The sequence below is a fragment of the Balaenoptera borealis genome (assembly GCF_965194805.1).
Source record: "Balaenoptera borealis genome assembly, chromosome: 6".
NCBI lineage: Eukaryota > Metazoa > Chordata > Mammalia > Artiodactyla > Balaenopteridae > Balaenoptera > Balaenoptera borealis.
In genome coordinates, this window is record NC_138863.1 from 66,097,029 (window position 1) to 66,113,804 (window position 16,776).

The 16,776-nt window shown below is 35.5% G+C and overlaps 1 protein-coding gene across 1 annotated transcript in view; it reads left to right on the top strand.

Annotated features, from left to right (window-relative positions):
- Positions 1-16,776, top strand: part of SCN9A (sodium voltage-gated channel alpha subunit 9) — a 158,179-nt gene that overhangs the window by 129,741 nt on the left and 11,662 nt on the right. The window contains exons 21-26 of the mRNA XM_082395215.1: positions 1,712-1,834; positions 5,527-5,808; positions 6,933-6,986; positions 7,933-8,070; positions 13,520-13,624; positions 15,003-15,273. Of these exons, the coding sequence (XP_082251341.1) occupies positions 1,712-1,834; positions 5,527-5,808; positions 6,933-6,986; positions 7,933-8,070; positions 13,520-13,624; positions 15,003-15,273 (973 nt within the window). The remainder of the gene's footprint in view (positions 1-1,711; positions 1,835-5,526; positions 5,809-6,932; positions 6,987-7,932; positions 8,071-13,519; positions 13,625-15,002; positions 15,274-16,776) is intronic.

Sequence of the window (16,776 nt, forward strand, 5' to 3'; positions counted from 1 at the left end):
AACACACATTTAACAATGGTTTGGAGATCAGGTTAACCATTTCCTTAGGGGTTATTCAAATTATAATAGACATTTTAAACCTTTATTATTTTCTGATTAAAAAGGAACATTTATTATTCTGATTAAAAAATACACATTTTTTTAAGCATACGTAAGTGGGAAATAATGGACCTGAATGACTGGGTCAATCTAAGAGTGATACTGAGGATTAGTTAGTAATTCTGAATACATAGCATGAAGACCTAAAAATAAAGAGTTATGTTACATTTAGTGAGACATTTAGAAGTAACTGTATGAGAGCAAAACACTTCAACACATCCTGATTCAAAAATCAGTTCACTGTGTTTCTGATAGCAGCAGTAGGGAACTTGCAAGCAATAAATTTTTCTACTCCTTCAATAGTTAAACATAAGGAACTTGACTCTCCAGTTGTTCCTAATCTTCCCTGGAAAACTTCAGTCTTTCAGTCATTACTTAATTCCAATCAACTGCATTGCAGACATTGTTCTTAGGCATTGCCTCCTGCTGCACGCAGTGTGAAACAATGGATATTTTAAATGGAACTTATTCAAAGACTGAATACATTTACCAATCCAGATCTTGGGTCATTGAAGAGCTCATTGCTCCTTACCAAAACATGTATTGATTTTACTTCTGTCCATGTTCTTTCTTCTGAGATAACTTACGATAAGAACACAAATTTCTGTTGGATACTGGTTATGGTGATTGTGGAGGGTCCGTCTAACATGACGAAGTTCTTGTGTGTCTATGTTAATGGTGAAGCCAGTGAGATCACCTACTTGTGTGCTGTCTTCAGTACAATTGAGATTTTCTCCCACTAATTATTGATAGGAAGATCTTTGGTGCCAATTCTGAGAAACTGTAGGTCAGAATAATCTTCTGGGGAATTTGCCTCATCTCAAAGTCATAAGTCTTCAGAGTGCTTTTGAAAAAGCTCTATACTGGGACTTAGATTTGGTTGAGTGATTGCCACACTCTTTTAACTTAGCTTCAGAATCACACACTTCGTTATGCCCTGGGCTTTATTCCAATTGAAATTTTGATAGTTGCTTTAATTAAATGTTCAGGATTAATAAGCAAGTACAGGGCTTCCCTGGTGGCGCAGTGGTTGAGAATCTGCCTGCCAATGCAGGGGACACGGGTTCGAGCCCTGGTCTGGGAAGATCCGACATGCCACGGAGCAACTAGGCCCGTGAGCCACAACTACTGAGACCGCGCGTCTGGAGCTTGTGCTCCTCAAGAGAGGCCACGACAGTGAGAGGCCCGTGCACCACGATGAAGAGTGGCCCCCACTTGCCACAACTTGAGAAAGCCCACGCACAGAAACGAAGACCCAACACAGCCAAAAATAAATAAATATATAAATAAATAATTAAAAAAAAAAATAAGCAAGTACAAAACCATTGACTACAAAAGTGTGAAAAGCATGTGTGATTTTTTTTTATTCAGATATAAGAAATAACTTACTTTCCTTCTATTATTTCATCTTATTTAGGTTAACTTTCCTTTAAATCTATTTCCTTTAAAAAGCATCTATGTTATCCAATTTTTAGACAATAAGTAGATAACTTTATGTATAAAATCATATTGTTCTTGTTGAACTGCTCTTAGTGATCTTTGAAATTGACTTTTTCTCTTCATGCTTTATTATTTCATTGAAATGATTAATGAAATTTTTCTTCTTTTTTAGGTTTCTTTGGTTACTTTGGTCGCAAACGCTCTTGGCTACTCAGACCTTGGCCCCATTAAATCCCTTCGGACACTTAGAGCTTTAAGACCTCTGAGAGCTTTATCTAGATTTGAAGGAATGAGGGTAAGAAAATACTAAACTTCTAATATAATATTCATATTTCTTAATGGAGTGTAAAATGTGAAAACATGGGTATGTAGGAATTATGGACTGTTTATATTTACACACACATGCATATATATACGTATATATGGGCTGTTTATGTATATAAGTGTGTATACATGTGCATATACATGCAGTGTTTCAGTGCCTATTGTCTAACAAAGACTAAATCAAATACAGTAATGCCTCCATATTATATTGTGAGGCAGTGATTCAAATAAGTGACTTTTCCCTTCCTAAATGACAATCTTTCCTATGCTAGGAAACTCAGGTGAAGGGGACACTATTAGTCCTGACAGCATCTCTCATATATAAGTCATGAAGGACTTGCCTTTATCAGGTGCTCAAACTTTTTTTTAAGGAACTACCCTGGGTGTGGGGCATAAGAAAAGACAGAGAAGTGAAGTAGCATCAGGCATCACTTTTAATTTCATTCTTTAAATACATGGCTCAGTGAAAGTGGAAATAGCTCCAAATTGTATTTGAGAAAACTAAAGCTCTGATTTTACTTAATTTGCAGTAGGCAGCATAGTACCTGAAAAGAGATTCATTTTGCAGAAACAAACAAGGTGAGATAAATAATGACTACCAGCAACTTAGCTTTAGGGCTGTATTAAACCAGCAACTTCTTCATAAAATCCATTCTTTATTTTCTCTGATGAGTCTATATCCTCATTTGTTGCTTCTCTCCTTGAATTTCTTCTTCTCCAGATATATTCCTGCTTTCTCATGCCTCCATTCTCTTGGCCAGGAATGTTTCTCCCTTCCCTATCTCAACCCTAACTCATCAATATAGTAAATACCTACTCATCCTTTAAGCCTCAGTTTAAATGTGCCTTGTCTGTCCACCACCAGGTATAATTGAGCATCCTTCCTATATGTTCAGACACATAACATCCTCATTATATTGCATCGTACTTATTTATTTATCCGACTGCCTCTCTAACAGTAGTCTCTGAACAATTTGCTTACTGCATCTCTTAAATGTGGTCAGCATCATCTGAAAACTTACTAGAAATGCAAATTCCCAGGTTCCACCCCAGATATACTGAGTAATAAACTCTGGAATGGGGCTCAGAAATCTGAAGCCTCAGGTGAATGAATGTTAGATGTGTTTGAGTCTATCAGATCTTCATTACATTATGTCTGTGACCTAATTATGACTGTAACCTCTACTTGTTAGTGTATCCAGTGTATGTTGGCCCCCATGTAAGTATATGAAAGATCATGATTATACAAAGATTTTTTTTCATAAGTAAAAGTCAAGTACTTTTGGTCATGTGAGAATTGAAATTACAAGTTTCATTTTATACAGAACGGTAGTATTGGAGTTGACATTAATTTTTCTTTTTGAGCATTAGTAGAATGTTGCGATCTATTCAGAACTTATGACTGATCCCTGGACTCAAGCAGAGCGTCTACTACATTCTCATGGTCAAGTAATATACCTTCCCCATCAAGATATTAATACATCCCTCAGTGATTAAGCCACTCCATTATTTTACCCTGTTTGCTCTCTGTTGTTTATCTAATATGCAGGTGAATTGGATGCAGGAGAATGTTTTAATATATTTGGAGGGACAAGTATGTCTATTTAGTTACGTTTATTAGCCATGCGAAACAGGGATGTTTCTTCAAACTGCAGGATCGTTTTAAAGAATAAATGAAATATGATTGGCATATGAGGCATTTTGTAGTTAGCTTCCTTTAAAAAGGCTTGAGGTTCTTGAACTTACTGACTTTTCCAAATGGCTTCTCATCAGAACGATATGTATCCATCTCCCTCAGAGACTCATCATTACACACATTCTTTCAGCACCAAAACCATGTGTCAAATTTTGTACTGTAAAAAGTGTACAATGGTAAATAGACCCCAGTCCCCCAAGAGTGAGTCAGGCCAGTGGTCATGGAGAGACAGAGAGGGGAATAGTAGTTATTCTGTGGCATCTGCTATAAAACAGTAAGCACACAGTGCTATGGGAGTAGAGATGAAAGTGGCTGCCTGGGGAGGTCTGGGAGGGGCTTCCTATGGAGGTGACCTCGCAGCCATGACTGAAAGAATGGGCCCCAAGTCACAGGCAGGTGGGCATTCCAGGCAGAGATGCAACTTGGTAGAGGACAGAGTTGACTAGGCAAGGTGTGTTTGAGCGGTGACTATAAGGATCGGTGTGCCTAGGTTATAAGCATAGCGGGAGGGTAGCAGGAAATGAGGATGAAAATGTAGGCTTGAAAAAGAGCTGACCACTTGGAATTCTACTCTCTAATTCTGTTCTTCCTAACCCTCTGGGGGTCATGTACGTTGTAAGAATCTCGTAAAAGTAGAAGTCATTTCTCCGTAAAGAAAGCATACCCATAATAATGTTCTTCATATGATTTCATTCCCCCATGGAACCTCTACAGGTCCATGTCTACCCATGAAGCCCAGGGTAATAACTGTTGTTCTTGACCAAGGGTCAACAACCAAAGCCTACAGGCTGGATGCCTGTTTTGTAAAGGAAGTTTATTGGATCACAGCCATGCCCATTTGTTTATATATGATCTATCGCTGCAAGGGCAGAATGGAATAGTGGTAACAGAAATCATATAATCCACAAAACCTAAAAATATTTAAGAAAATGTTTGACAACTCCTGCTCTAGACAATCTCAGAAGTAGTCAGGGATCCTGCTTGATACATTGCAAAAAAAAAAAGGCAGCACGTGCTCTTTACTTAACAAGTTATTCTTTAACACCTTTGCACTCAAATTCAGAGTGGAGGTCAACTGTAAGAAGATCGTAAGTTTGGAAAGATGAGATAATTAAGAAAATCTGGAGGGTGATAAATGCTACAGTGGTCGCCATGAAGGAGCACTGGGTGGCAAGAGGCACTGGTGATCAATAGTAGTGGAAATGCTGAAAAGCAGAAATAAAGGGAGTATTAAAGATAAACTATTCTGCATTTTTTGTTTTAATTGAGGCCAGCACTATCTATATTTAGCCAAGGGCTTATGTATAAAGTGTTTTTAGAGTTAGAATAATAAATTTGAAAAGATTGCTCTCGTTCTGTAGATGAGGAAACAGAGGTCCCAAGGTCTTTATTAAGTTTACGTATCACACAACTAGCAGAACCAGTTAAATGTACGGGATTCAAACCGTGAAAAGATTCCCAATCTTAACTCCAGCTTATATGTACTAGTAGTTTCTCTATATGGGAGAATCTTAGCACTGGTAATTCTAGGACTATGAACCTTTAACTGTACATTTTACTTATTTTAATTGTTTAAATTTACAAATTTCTTTCTTTTCTAGAGCATGCAGATTTTATGACTTCACCTTACATATATCAGGTTTTTGGTTTATTCTTTTTATTTATTTTTTTCATTTATTTAAACTGTCATATAATCTTAGTGATTTGTTCTGTATTGTTGCTAATAGTTTCACTGTGTGATCCTCATGTACTTTTGTAAACTCATTGATCGAGGGGCTCCTGTCTCATTTTGTCCCGATGAGCACACAGTAGGCATTCAATAAGTATGTGTTGGTTGGTTGATTTATGTCTTAAACATGTAAGGGTGGCTTTTCTAACTTCTTTAATTCTGTATTGTGTTTCATTAATGTTACCCATTTAACATTCATACTAATCCTAATCATTCTCTTCTTTCCTTTGAATGCTAGGTGGTCGTGAATGCACTCATAGGTGCAATCCCTTCCATCATGAATGTGCTACTTGTGTGTCTTATATTCTGGCTAATATTTAGCATCATGGGAGTAAATTTGTTTGCTGGCAAGTTCTATCAGTGTGTTAACACCACAGATGGGTCACCGTTTCCTACAAGTGAAGTTGAAAATCGTTCTGAGTGTTTTGCACTTATGAATGTTAGCCAAAATGTGCGATGGAAGAACCTGAAAGTGAACTTTGATAATGTTGGACTTGGTTACCTGTCTCTGCTTCAAGTTGTAAGTGACTCTTTTTATGAATGCTTGACATTTTGGTGCACACTGGATGGAGGAGCTGTCATTATTTATATAATTATTAACTAAAAATTAAAGATAAAGTACTTTGTGACTTTAAACATAGAGTTGGTCTTTTTATTTTTTTTTTTATTTTTTATTTTTTTAAATTTTATTTATTTATTTATTTATATTTTTGTCTGTGTTGGGTCTTCGTTTCTGTGCGAGGGCTTTCTCTAGTTGCGGCAAGCGGGGGCCACTCTTCATCGCAGTGCGCGGGCCTCTCACTATCGCGGCCTCTCGTTGCGGAGCACAGGCTCCAGACGCGCAGGCTCAGTAATTGTGGCTCACGGGCCTAGTTGCTCCGCGGCATGTGGGATCTTCCCAGACCAGGGCTCGAACCTGTGTCCCCTGCATTGGCAGGCAGATTCTCAACCACTGCGCCACCAGGGAAGCCCGAGTTGGTCTTTTTAGAACATGTGCCTATAAACATGAGAACAGAACATGGGTTCTGTTGCATTTTAGAGTTATTAATCCACCTTTTTGGAGTCACCTGAGCCCCTGCCATTGTGCCATCTGAATACTGTGTCCAAAAACGAATAGTCATGTTTTGGACTGCACTTTTACACTACAGGGAAATGAGAAAGACTTCCCACTGGTATGGAGAATCCTTAAGATATGGAGAAAAATTGTTTCCTTTGTTATTCATAAAATTCTCCCCCCCCCCCCCGGAAAAATAATGAAAAGTTCATGTACAAAACTCACCGGCAGTTGTAACAACCTGGCAATAATTAACTAGGAGTCAGATTTAGGATGTGACTTTGTAATGTGTCCCTCCCCTTTTTTCCCTTGACACAGCATCTTATGTTAAATTGGTATTTTGAAATACAGTGGGCTCTCCTTATCCATGGGTTCGCATCTGCCTAATGCAAGGGACTTGAGCATGGGCAGATTTTGGTATCTTCAGGGGGGCCCTGGAACCAATCCCCTGCAGATACCGAGGGAGGACTGTATAGTAAAACTCACTAATTTAGTATTACTTAATAAATGCTGTAACATTAAACACACTAAACTCACTTGTGACTATTTTAAAGTATGAGGTTCAGATTCTATAAATTTTATATTTACAGGCAACATTTAAAGGATGGATGGATATTATGTATGCAGCAGTTGATTCTGTTAACGTAAGTATTGGTAAACATAACAGTAAACTCTACAATTTTGAAAAGTTCCTTAGTTTAGTTAGGCTGTTTTCAAACAGCAGCTCCAAGGAGCCCTTGGTATGTGCACACACACTGAAGAACACCCACCTGGTGGTAGCCTCGTGGTTACCTGTGCAGCATTTGGAAACAGAGCTTGGCTTAAATTCTGGCTGTACCATATCAGACAAGCTTGCATATGACTTCGAGCAAATTACTTTATCTCTCTGAGCCTGTTTATTGATCTATGAAAAGAAAATAATTCACCGCCTACCTCATAGGATTGTTCTGAGTGAGGATCCAACTAGAAAATGTTAAGTAGAGCGCTTAGCACAGCCTGGCAATAATAAGTGCTCAGTAAATATTTGTTTATCAAAATAAAAAGGAAATAACATATTTTATTCATAGTTTTTACTGCTTTTATATTTTAAAGTTCCTTGAAAGAGTTTATGCGAAATTAGTCACAAAAAAAAAAAAAAAAGAAATTAGTCACACACTAAGAAAGTTTGAAGACTGCTGACTATTTCATATTGTCACAAAAGCCACAGAAGACATTGCTGTAATCAAATGAAAAAAAAAAATATTTATATAAGTGTGATATCATCTCTTTTACTATTTTTTTCTGGAAATAAAAATTATGCACTAGGTCATTTACTTACTAAATTGTCCTACAATCTGAGAATAAGTACTACAGTGGATAAGCCCTTTGTAGTAATTTGAAGATTATATTCATAGTAAGCATGTAATAAATATTTATTTAGTGTTGAATAAATTTTTAAGAATGATTATGTTGAACCTTGACAACACTATGGCTTCTGAAAAACCACGTTTACCTAGGATAGCACTGTTTGAATTACCTTGTCAAACCATGTGAAAAAGAAAATGATGAATTTTATTGTCAACATACTGCTAACTTTTGTTAATTTTATAGGTAGACAAGCAGCCCATATATGAATACAGCCTCTACATGTATATTTATTTTGTCATCTTCATCATCTTTGGGTCATTCTTCACCTTGAACTTGTTCATTGGGGTCATCATAGATAACTTCAACCAACAGAAAAAGAAGATAAGTATTTCAAGTTTTTGTCATTGCACTGAAAGAAAGGAACAATTATTTTTCCAAAAATACAATGTGAAATTTAATTTGATGTCAGTTAGTAATTAGTTCATTAGAATTTCATTAATTTTCCAAGTAATTGATTACTATATAATGATGGATATGCTTAATCTCATTCATCTCTGCACAGAAAATAATCATCTCCTAAGTCATAATTATTTTTAAGAAATACATCAACTATTCAGTTTTATTTTCCAATGTTCCCTGTAGAGGATTGATTAAGAAAATTCAGTGAACTAATTATTTACTCAAAACATGTTTCATAATTAGTTACTGTATTCTGTTCTGAGCCACTGTTCTGTGTGGTATGTATTGGGCTGGTACTTAAAGAGAACAACAGAAGATACTTTCCTGAGCTCAAGGAGTTTATATTATAGCAGAAGAAATGACACAGGTAATTAAAGTTAAGATTTGCAAGTCAGACACTCCCCTGAGATCTTTGTTTCATTAATGTTCACATCAACTGTATCAGTCTTAGACCTGCCATAGCAAAGTACCACACACTGGGTGGTTTCGAACATCAGAAGTTGATTTCTTTCACAGTTCTGGAAGCTAGAAGTCCAAAATCAAAGTGTTGGTAGGGCCATGCTTTCCTCAGAGTCTCTAGAGGAGGATCCTTCTTTGCATCTTCCAGCTTCTGGTAGCTCAAGTATTCCTTGGCTTATGGCAGCGTAACTTCAGTCTCAGCCTCTGTGGTCACATGACATTCTCTCTCTTTCTGTCTCTCTCCTCTCCTTATAGGGGCACCAGTCATATTGGATTAAGGGCCCACCCTACTCCAGTATGACCTTATTTTAATTACATCTTCAATGACACTATTTCCAAATAAGGTCTTTCTGAGGTACGAGGGGTTAGGACTTCAACATATCTCCTTTTTTTTTTTCTTTTTTTGGCGGGGTGGGGGGGGTTGGACACAGTTTAATCCTTAACATCAACCATGAGAGGAATTATTATTATAGACTTTGTCTCATAAATGAGGAAAGGCCCAGAGATTTTGAGTGACTTACCCACGATTATGCACCTGGTAAGTGTTAGGGTTTTAATAGTCGGTAGTTGATCCCATGTACCTTGTATATTACTTAGGCCCTTTCCTATGCTGTACCCCCAAATACTATAATATGACATAGTGATAAATGCAGTAAGAAAATTAACAACAAAAAATGTAAATGGGCAGTCAGAGGAAAACTAGATACAGCTATAGAAAGTTTTATGATATATGTGACAATTGAGCAGGCCTTGGAAGATGGATGAAAAGACACAAAGCAAGTGGCTGGCAGAAGGATAAGTAAGCCACATGAAGGGTCAGAGAAGTGTGTGAGCACATGCACCATGCTGGCAAAGGAGGTGCAGTGCAGGAGAAATAGCAGTCCATCCAGTTTGGATGGAGTTTTGAGAAGAGAAATAGAAAAGATGAGGTCTTTATTTGCTTGAGAGCAGATCTGAAAAGTCATGTTAGATATTTTTCAGTAGGATCTGATGTGTCATTTTGAGTACGGAAGAATGTATAAGCAGGACATAGACATCTATTAAGATTTGATGACATGTCTGATCGTGTGTAAAGTACTTTACACAGTAATCTTCGTCACATTTTATAAGTCTACAGGGCACAGTATCCCCACTTCACCTTTCAGAGGGCTTGTGTGACTTGCACATGGTCTGATAGCTAAGAAGTAGCTTCGTCATGGATCTAACTCCAGGGTCTCTTTTCCCAGAGATTATGAAAACTCAGCTTTAATTAAAAAATTAACCTAACAATGATGCAGAGAATGACTGGGGAGAGACCAAAGACTAGGTCAGACCCTGCTTTACCTGCCACCTAGACCACACTTAATTCTCCAAATTAGTCATTTGCAGCAATAGAGAATAGGGGATTCATTCAGTTAAGAGATTTTAAGGGGTAGGGTCTACAGTGTTGTTTGTGATTTGCAGGAGAAAAAAATGTCTAAGAAGCCTCAGTTTTCTCAAAGTTAACAGAGTTACTGTGGCTGTAGCAACACCCACAGGAAAAGAGACCTTTGAAGGGTGAGTGCTGGAATACCAGGAGGAAGTGATTTCAGGTACTGGCTTAGCATCTAAGAAAAGACAGGGGTACATGCAGTAAAATGGCATCAGTGGCCATGATTGACTATTCTCAGGTGAAGGAAAATGTAGTAAATATCAAATGTTATTTATGCTTACATTTCCAAATACAGGTGTTTATTTTTCAAAGAATTTTTAAAATTCCATGTTCCATTCTTACATTTTATATCTGACAGTCAAACTTAGCTAGCATTATCATATATTCATGCCTTTAGGCAGAGGATCTTGAATAATTAATAATTAATCTTGAAAATAATTTCACAAATTATACCCTAATTTCCAATTTATTTTTCCTACTTTAGTCATTATATACGTGTATATGTGATATATAAGCACATACATATGGTTCTCCAGCATTCCCTGTATAGAATAAATTATAGGTGTATCTAGAAAGAGCAGTATGACATGACAGGACAGCCACAGCCCTAATTGCTTTGATCCCCTTGCTCTTGAATGTTATTCTTACAACAAGAATTGCCACTGCAGGAAGATGGGTTGGGTAGACACCATTACCAGTAACGTCAGGCGAAAGTTACTAATTTCAAAGCAGTGACAGCTACAGTTATCACCTACCATTCTTCCAGTGTTTCATTTGCATTCTAAGCTGCTTTTTATCTTCTGACCCTTTCTGAATGGTTTAGGGTTTCTTTCCAACCTACTAAGAGAATGAAAGAAGACAGGACCAACAGATCAATTAATAATCTACTACAGAGGAGGTCTCCTGCTAGAGGCCTCTATATGAATTCATCTAATCCATAGAACAAACCAATGAAAGTGCTATCTTTATACAAGTGTATAAACTGAGGCCTAGAGAAGATTAACAACTTGTTTCAAATCAAGTAGTAGGTCATTGGTGGTCAGGATCCAAAGTTCTATTTGACTGCAAAGCCTATTTTTTCCACAATGCAATGTTGCCTCTTAATGCTTTTTAACTTCAACACTTTGGTCTTGGTTTAGGACCCTGCCAAATTCCCATACCTCTTTCTAATCACCACCCCCACTTTACTAGTTTGCCAGCTATCCATCATTCTTATACACACTGTTTTCATCTTTAACAAATCCATGTGATAATTGGGTTTTAATAGTTCATCAGAAAATATACTTCTGAAAATTAGAACATAAGTTATTAATGAGTTCAAGTTATAGAAGGGAAATGTATGCAATGTATTTACACAAATGACTAGTACAGACCTGGGTACATATGACTAAATTCTAACATCAACCCTTTTCAGTAACTATAACCTTGTTTGGAAGGTTAATAACAACAACGGAAGTTATAAATAATTACTGAGTGTTTGGAATACAGTATCTTAATTGATCCTCACAACAAACCAATGAGGTAGTTACTCTTGTAATGATGAGATGATATAACCTTAAAGAGATTAAAAAACTTGCCCAAGGGCAACAGAGATGGGGATTGAATGAAGATGATCTTACACCAGAACTGGGGTCTTCTTAACTACTATGTAATACAGCCTTGACATAGAGTGTAAAGACCAGCCTGACTTACAGAATGTCTGCCACCTAACTTTTAACGGGGTGCATTTTACAAGGTCTGTATAAGCTACAGTTAAATAAAATGACAACACAAGTTTCTCTACTGGAGCATTTTGTAATCTCCTCTTAGCTTCATCCCATCCTTCATTATGTTGACAACCAGGGTATCATCAAGGGAAGACAAAACCTGCTACTTTGATTTTTACCTCTAATTCAGAGTTATCTTCCCAGTGTTTTCCTAGCTTCTTGTAAGTTCTTGACCTGCGGTGATATTCAACCCTCATCACTGAGGAATAAAGGGTCTGGGCTTCTCTTAACATTGGCATGAAAGTTCTCTCTCATGCATCAATAGATCAGATGAATGCCAAAATTGCACAAAGACTGCCTATCAATTAGAGGAGATGTAAATTAAAACACATAAGACAGAAAGGGAAGCCTGGTTATCGTTAGGTATTTGATAAGAAAATGCAATCCAGGAAAACCAAAGGGAAACCATAAACAGATCACCTTAGCTCCAGGACCCCACAAGTTAAGTAAGGATTTCAAAACTGTAAATTCCCCAAAATAAATTCCTAATTACATGGATTGTACTAATTTATGCCATAACTAAAAAGTTTATATTGTGGACTGATGAGGAATATGCATGAATCTGTATAAATTATAGATAGTTTTAAGAAATTAACAGTTTAAAAGAATAAGCAAAGCTTCTAGGCCTCCTTTGTGAGATTTAGACTTATACAGTGTAGAAAGGAACAAAAACTTTATTTAGATGTTAGTTTATTTACTGTTGAATCTTATATGTTGTATATTCAATTAGAAAATCCTTCAAGTCAGAGACCCTGGATTATTGGTAATTTTCTCAGCATCTACAGCTCTATTACATGTAATGTTTACACCCAATAAAGTGTTTATGTTGAAATTCCTTGTTTGGAATTAAAGAGGTAACTAAAGAGGTTTTTTTAAAAAATAAATAAATAAATAAATTTATTATATGTGTACCAAATATATGTGTGTGTGTGTGTGTATATACAGTATTTATGGATATGTGCTATACATGTATATACTATATTCATTTATTCTGCTAAGGGAATATGATATATTAAAATGAATACAAGTGAATATAAAAATAATACTATTTTAGCTACCACTTTTGGCCCCTACTCCCTACTCTTTATGAGTCAGTATGGCTAATAAGTAAACGTTAGCCAAATTATCATTCACTACTTTTATTTCTTATAACCCTTCCTGAAATATTTGTTATTTAGCAATGAAATGTCTGGTGAGACAAGTAACAGATAAAATGAGATAGCAGGTTAGGCTACTAAAAGATAATTGAGCCAATCATTATTGCATGTAATCCATATATTTTATGTATTATGCATACTGCATTACGTACGGAGAGTCATGTGCCTACACGTAGGTAATCCTTTAAGACAGGTTTGATTTATAGCTACCTTGCACATAATAAAAGGCATTTCATTTCTTTAAATTGAAGTGTAATTGATATATAACAGTATATTAGTTCCAGGTATACAACATAATGATTTGATATTTGCATACATTGTGAAATGATTACCATAAAAGTCTAGTTACCATTTGTCACCATCTGTCACCAAAACCACAGAACGCTTCACAGATTTGCATGTCATCCTAGATCAGGAGCCATGCTAATCTCTCTATGGTTCCAATTTTAATATATGTGCTACTGAAACGAGAAAACATTTCATTTCTATATGAATACATTTTTAACCTGAATAATGATCTGAAGGAAGATCTAGGCAATGATTCTGGTTTTAACTAGATTTATTTTTTATTTCTTTACCTTGGAGGTCAAGATATCTTTATGACAGAAGAACAGAAGAAATATTATAATGCAATGAAAAAGCTGGGATCCAAGAAACCACAAAAGCCAATACCTCGTCCGGGGGTAAAAATATATATATATATTTAGCATGTAAATTTTAAAATTATTTTCAATTCATCTTTAATATATAATTATTTCTTAAACATGAATGCATATATTTTAATATTTTGAAGAAAAATTCTTATAAAACTGAACATATGTATTTTGAACACTGTCACAGCTCGTAATATGCCTTCATATAATTTCTTTTTCTATAAAAATGAAAAATAATTATATATGCTTTTATCTCTACCTTAGCTATACAACTTACTATTAGTACAAATGGCCTATAGAGAATCAAAATAAAATGTACTTTTGATTGAAATTTGATTTTCTTGATGGCTTTATGATGTAATGATGGCTGTCTATCAGTCAGGTGAAACTAACCTTGTAGATCTTTGATATTACAACAAATAGCCAGAGAAGCAGTTGGATTGGTCATGAATCTAAACTTTATCTTACCATAGGGTCAAAGACCAGAATAGGCTCAGATGTAAATAGTGAGTCTTAGCAGTTAAAGAATAGTTTGTATTCCTCTAACAATTAAAATAATTTTAAATGCATTACATGTTTTTCAATTTCTATTCAACATAACACACCTTACCAAAAGTCATGGCTGCAGACAGAGCATCCTAAAGATGGGAATCCACTTCGTACCAGCTGGCTACATGACGATTACCCAGCACTTTTTAAATGGACACATGGCCAGGTTTCACCCAGACCCTACTGAATCATAATGTATGAATTTAAAGCTCTGGTATTTAATTTTTTCAGTACACTACTTGACTTTGAATACAGTGCCTTAAAACTTGCCTATGCAATTAATAAAGTGATTTTGAAATTGGGTTTCCTGGAAAACATAATACTATCAGTGAGACTGACAAGAAAGGTGATGTGTTAAGTATGGATATATTTGGAAATGTATAATCTATACATGGAAGAGATAGGAAAATATAGATCTGATATTATAGCAGTAATATCAGTACAAGACAGTGCCAACATATTAGTCAAAATAACGTGACAAAGTAGAAATTTAGAGATATCATTTTATTACCTTGAAATACTCTAGGTAGTAGAGCTGAGGTTTTCTTAGTAAAAATTACCTTGTGATCCTGGCAACTCCTATATAACATACTAGGGGTGGATATGCTTAAAAGCAAATGTTAGTTTACAAGGCTCGCTGAAGACTTGGTATACTGAAAGTCAACAACAACAAAAAGTTTTCGTGTACTCTAAGATTTAATAATATTTCTTGTACAAAGCAAGAACCTATGACCAGGGATAATTTATGCAAGTTTTGAAGACTGATACCTTAAAAATTTTTTTTTTACTAATGTAATGATTTATGGATACTACTTGCAAAATTTACTGTACATTTCCTATTATTTTTGTTTCTTTGCAGAACAAATTCCAAGGATGTATATTTGACCTAGTAACAAACCAAGCTTTTGATATCGCCATCATGGTTCTTATCTGCCTCAACATGATAACCATGATGGTAGAAAAAGAGGGACAAAGTGCATACATGACTGAAGTTTTATATTGGGTCAATGTGGTTTTTGTTATCCTTTTCACTGGAGAATGTGTGCTGAAACTGATCTCCCTCAGATGCTACTACTTCACTGTAGGATGGAACATTTTTGATTTTGTGGTTGTGATTCTCTCCATTGTAGGTAAGAGCATTTATTAATCAGATTTCCATTTTGAATCAAACTAAACATCACACATACTCAGAGAAGTTTCTGAATTCTTGAATGTAAACTTACTTTTGAGTAAGTTAGTAACACTGAAAGAGTGAAGGAACCTTAAAAACAAAACTAAAAAAAACAAATACCTCTGTGTCAGAATTCCTAGGTTCACACAACAAGCCTCAAAGCCACACATGTTCTGTTTGTTGGAAGCACATAAAACTCCTTGATATTTGATTTCCAAGATTACCCTTCACAAAGGTAGCAACTGGGTCTATAGGTAGGTATGTCTTAGAAGACCAATGTAGAATCTGAAATCACTTCTAGTTTTTACACATATGAGAACTATCCTTTGATTAATGATAATATAACTAGCCAGAATATCGGTGACTCTTTGTGAAAATTCTTCCTGAACTCAAAGTGAAAAGTTAAGGTCTGAAGAAATGCCAGCTTCATTCCTTTTGGCTTCATACTTGTCAAGTTTGTAATCATTTCTCAACCAACCCCAGTCATATCTGTGAATCACAGTATGTGATTTTATACTTCCTCTCATTTCATTACCATAGCTGTTTTTCTATCCTCTTGTTTTTTTATTATTTGTACATGCCTTGCCCAGTAGTTTAGGATTGCATTTATTTTCATAATTATGAATTTTAGACAGAGACTGTAGGGATTATTTAATACAAACTCAATTTAGAGATGCTGAAACAGGCAGGACAAGAAAGGTTAAAAGTCACATAACCTAAAACTGCCATATTGACTAGTATAAGTTAGAATAGGGATTCAAAATCAATTTTTGAAAAAGGAGTATTATTACCAGAGGTGACATTAAAGTTAATATATAAAAAAACAAATTAAAATTTAGGTTGGAATCACATACTAACAACAAGCAAAATGGTGGAAGCGTTCCAGTTAACTTAGGAAGAAGAAAAGAGTGTCCCTCTATCACCTCTATTTGTAACAGTGTTGGCTGATACAATTAGATAAGAAAACAGAGAGGTACATATATTTGAACAATGGAGCAAATTTTCATTTTCAGATCTTATTATGGCACTCTAAAAATGCAAGAGAATCAACTGAAAAAAATGGATTCAATTAGAATTCAGAAGGTGCAAATTTTAAATTGCATGTACCAATGTTAGTAATTGTTTTATATGTGGAGCAAAAAATTAGAAAATAGGCCTAAAGAAAAATTTCATTCACAATTCCAATAAAAATAAAGTAAAATACCTAGTAACAACTTTAACAAGAAATGTATAAGGCTTCTATGAGGGAAACTAACAGAAACAAAAGAAGGTTTAAATAATTGAAAGGCTTTTCTTGTACTTGGATAAGAAGGGTCTCCCTGTAATCATGACCATTTTTTTAATAGATTAATCTATAATTCCAGTGTTATCCCAATGAGAACATGAGCGTCTTTTTGTGTAGTGGGGATAATAAATTGGTGATATAAATCTAATGATTCTAAAATTCACCTGGAAGAAAAAT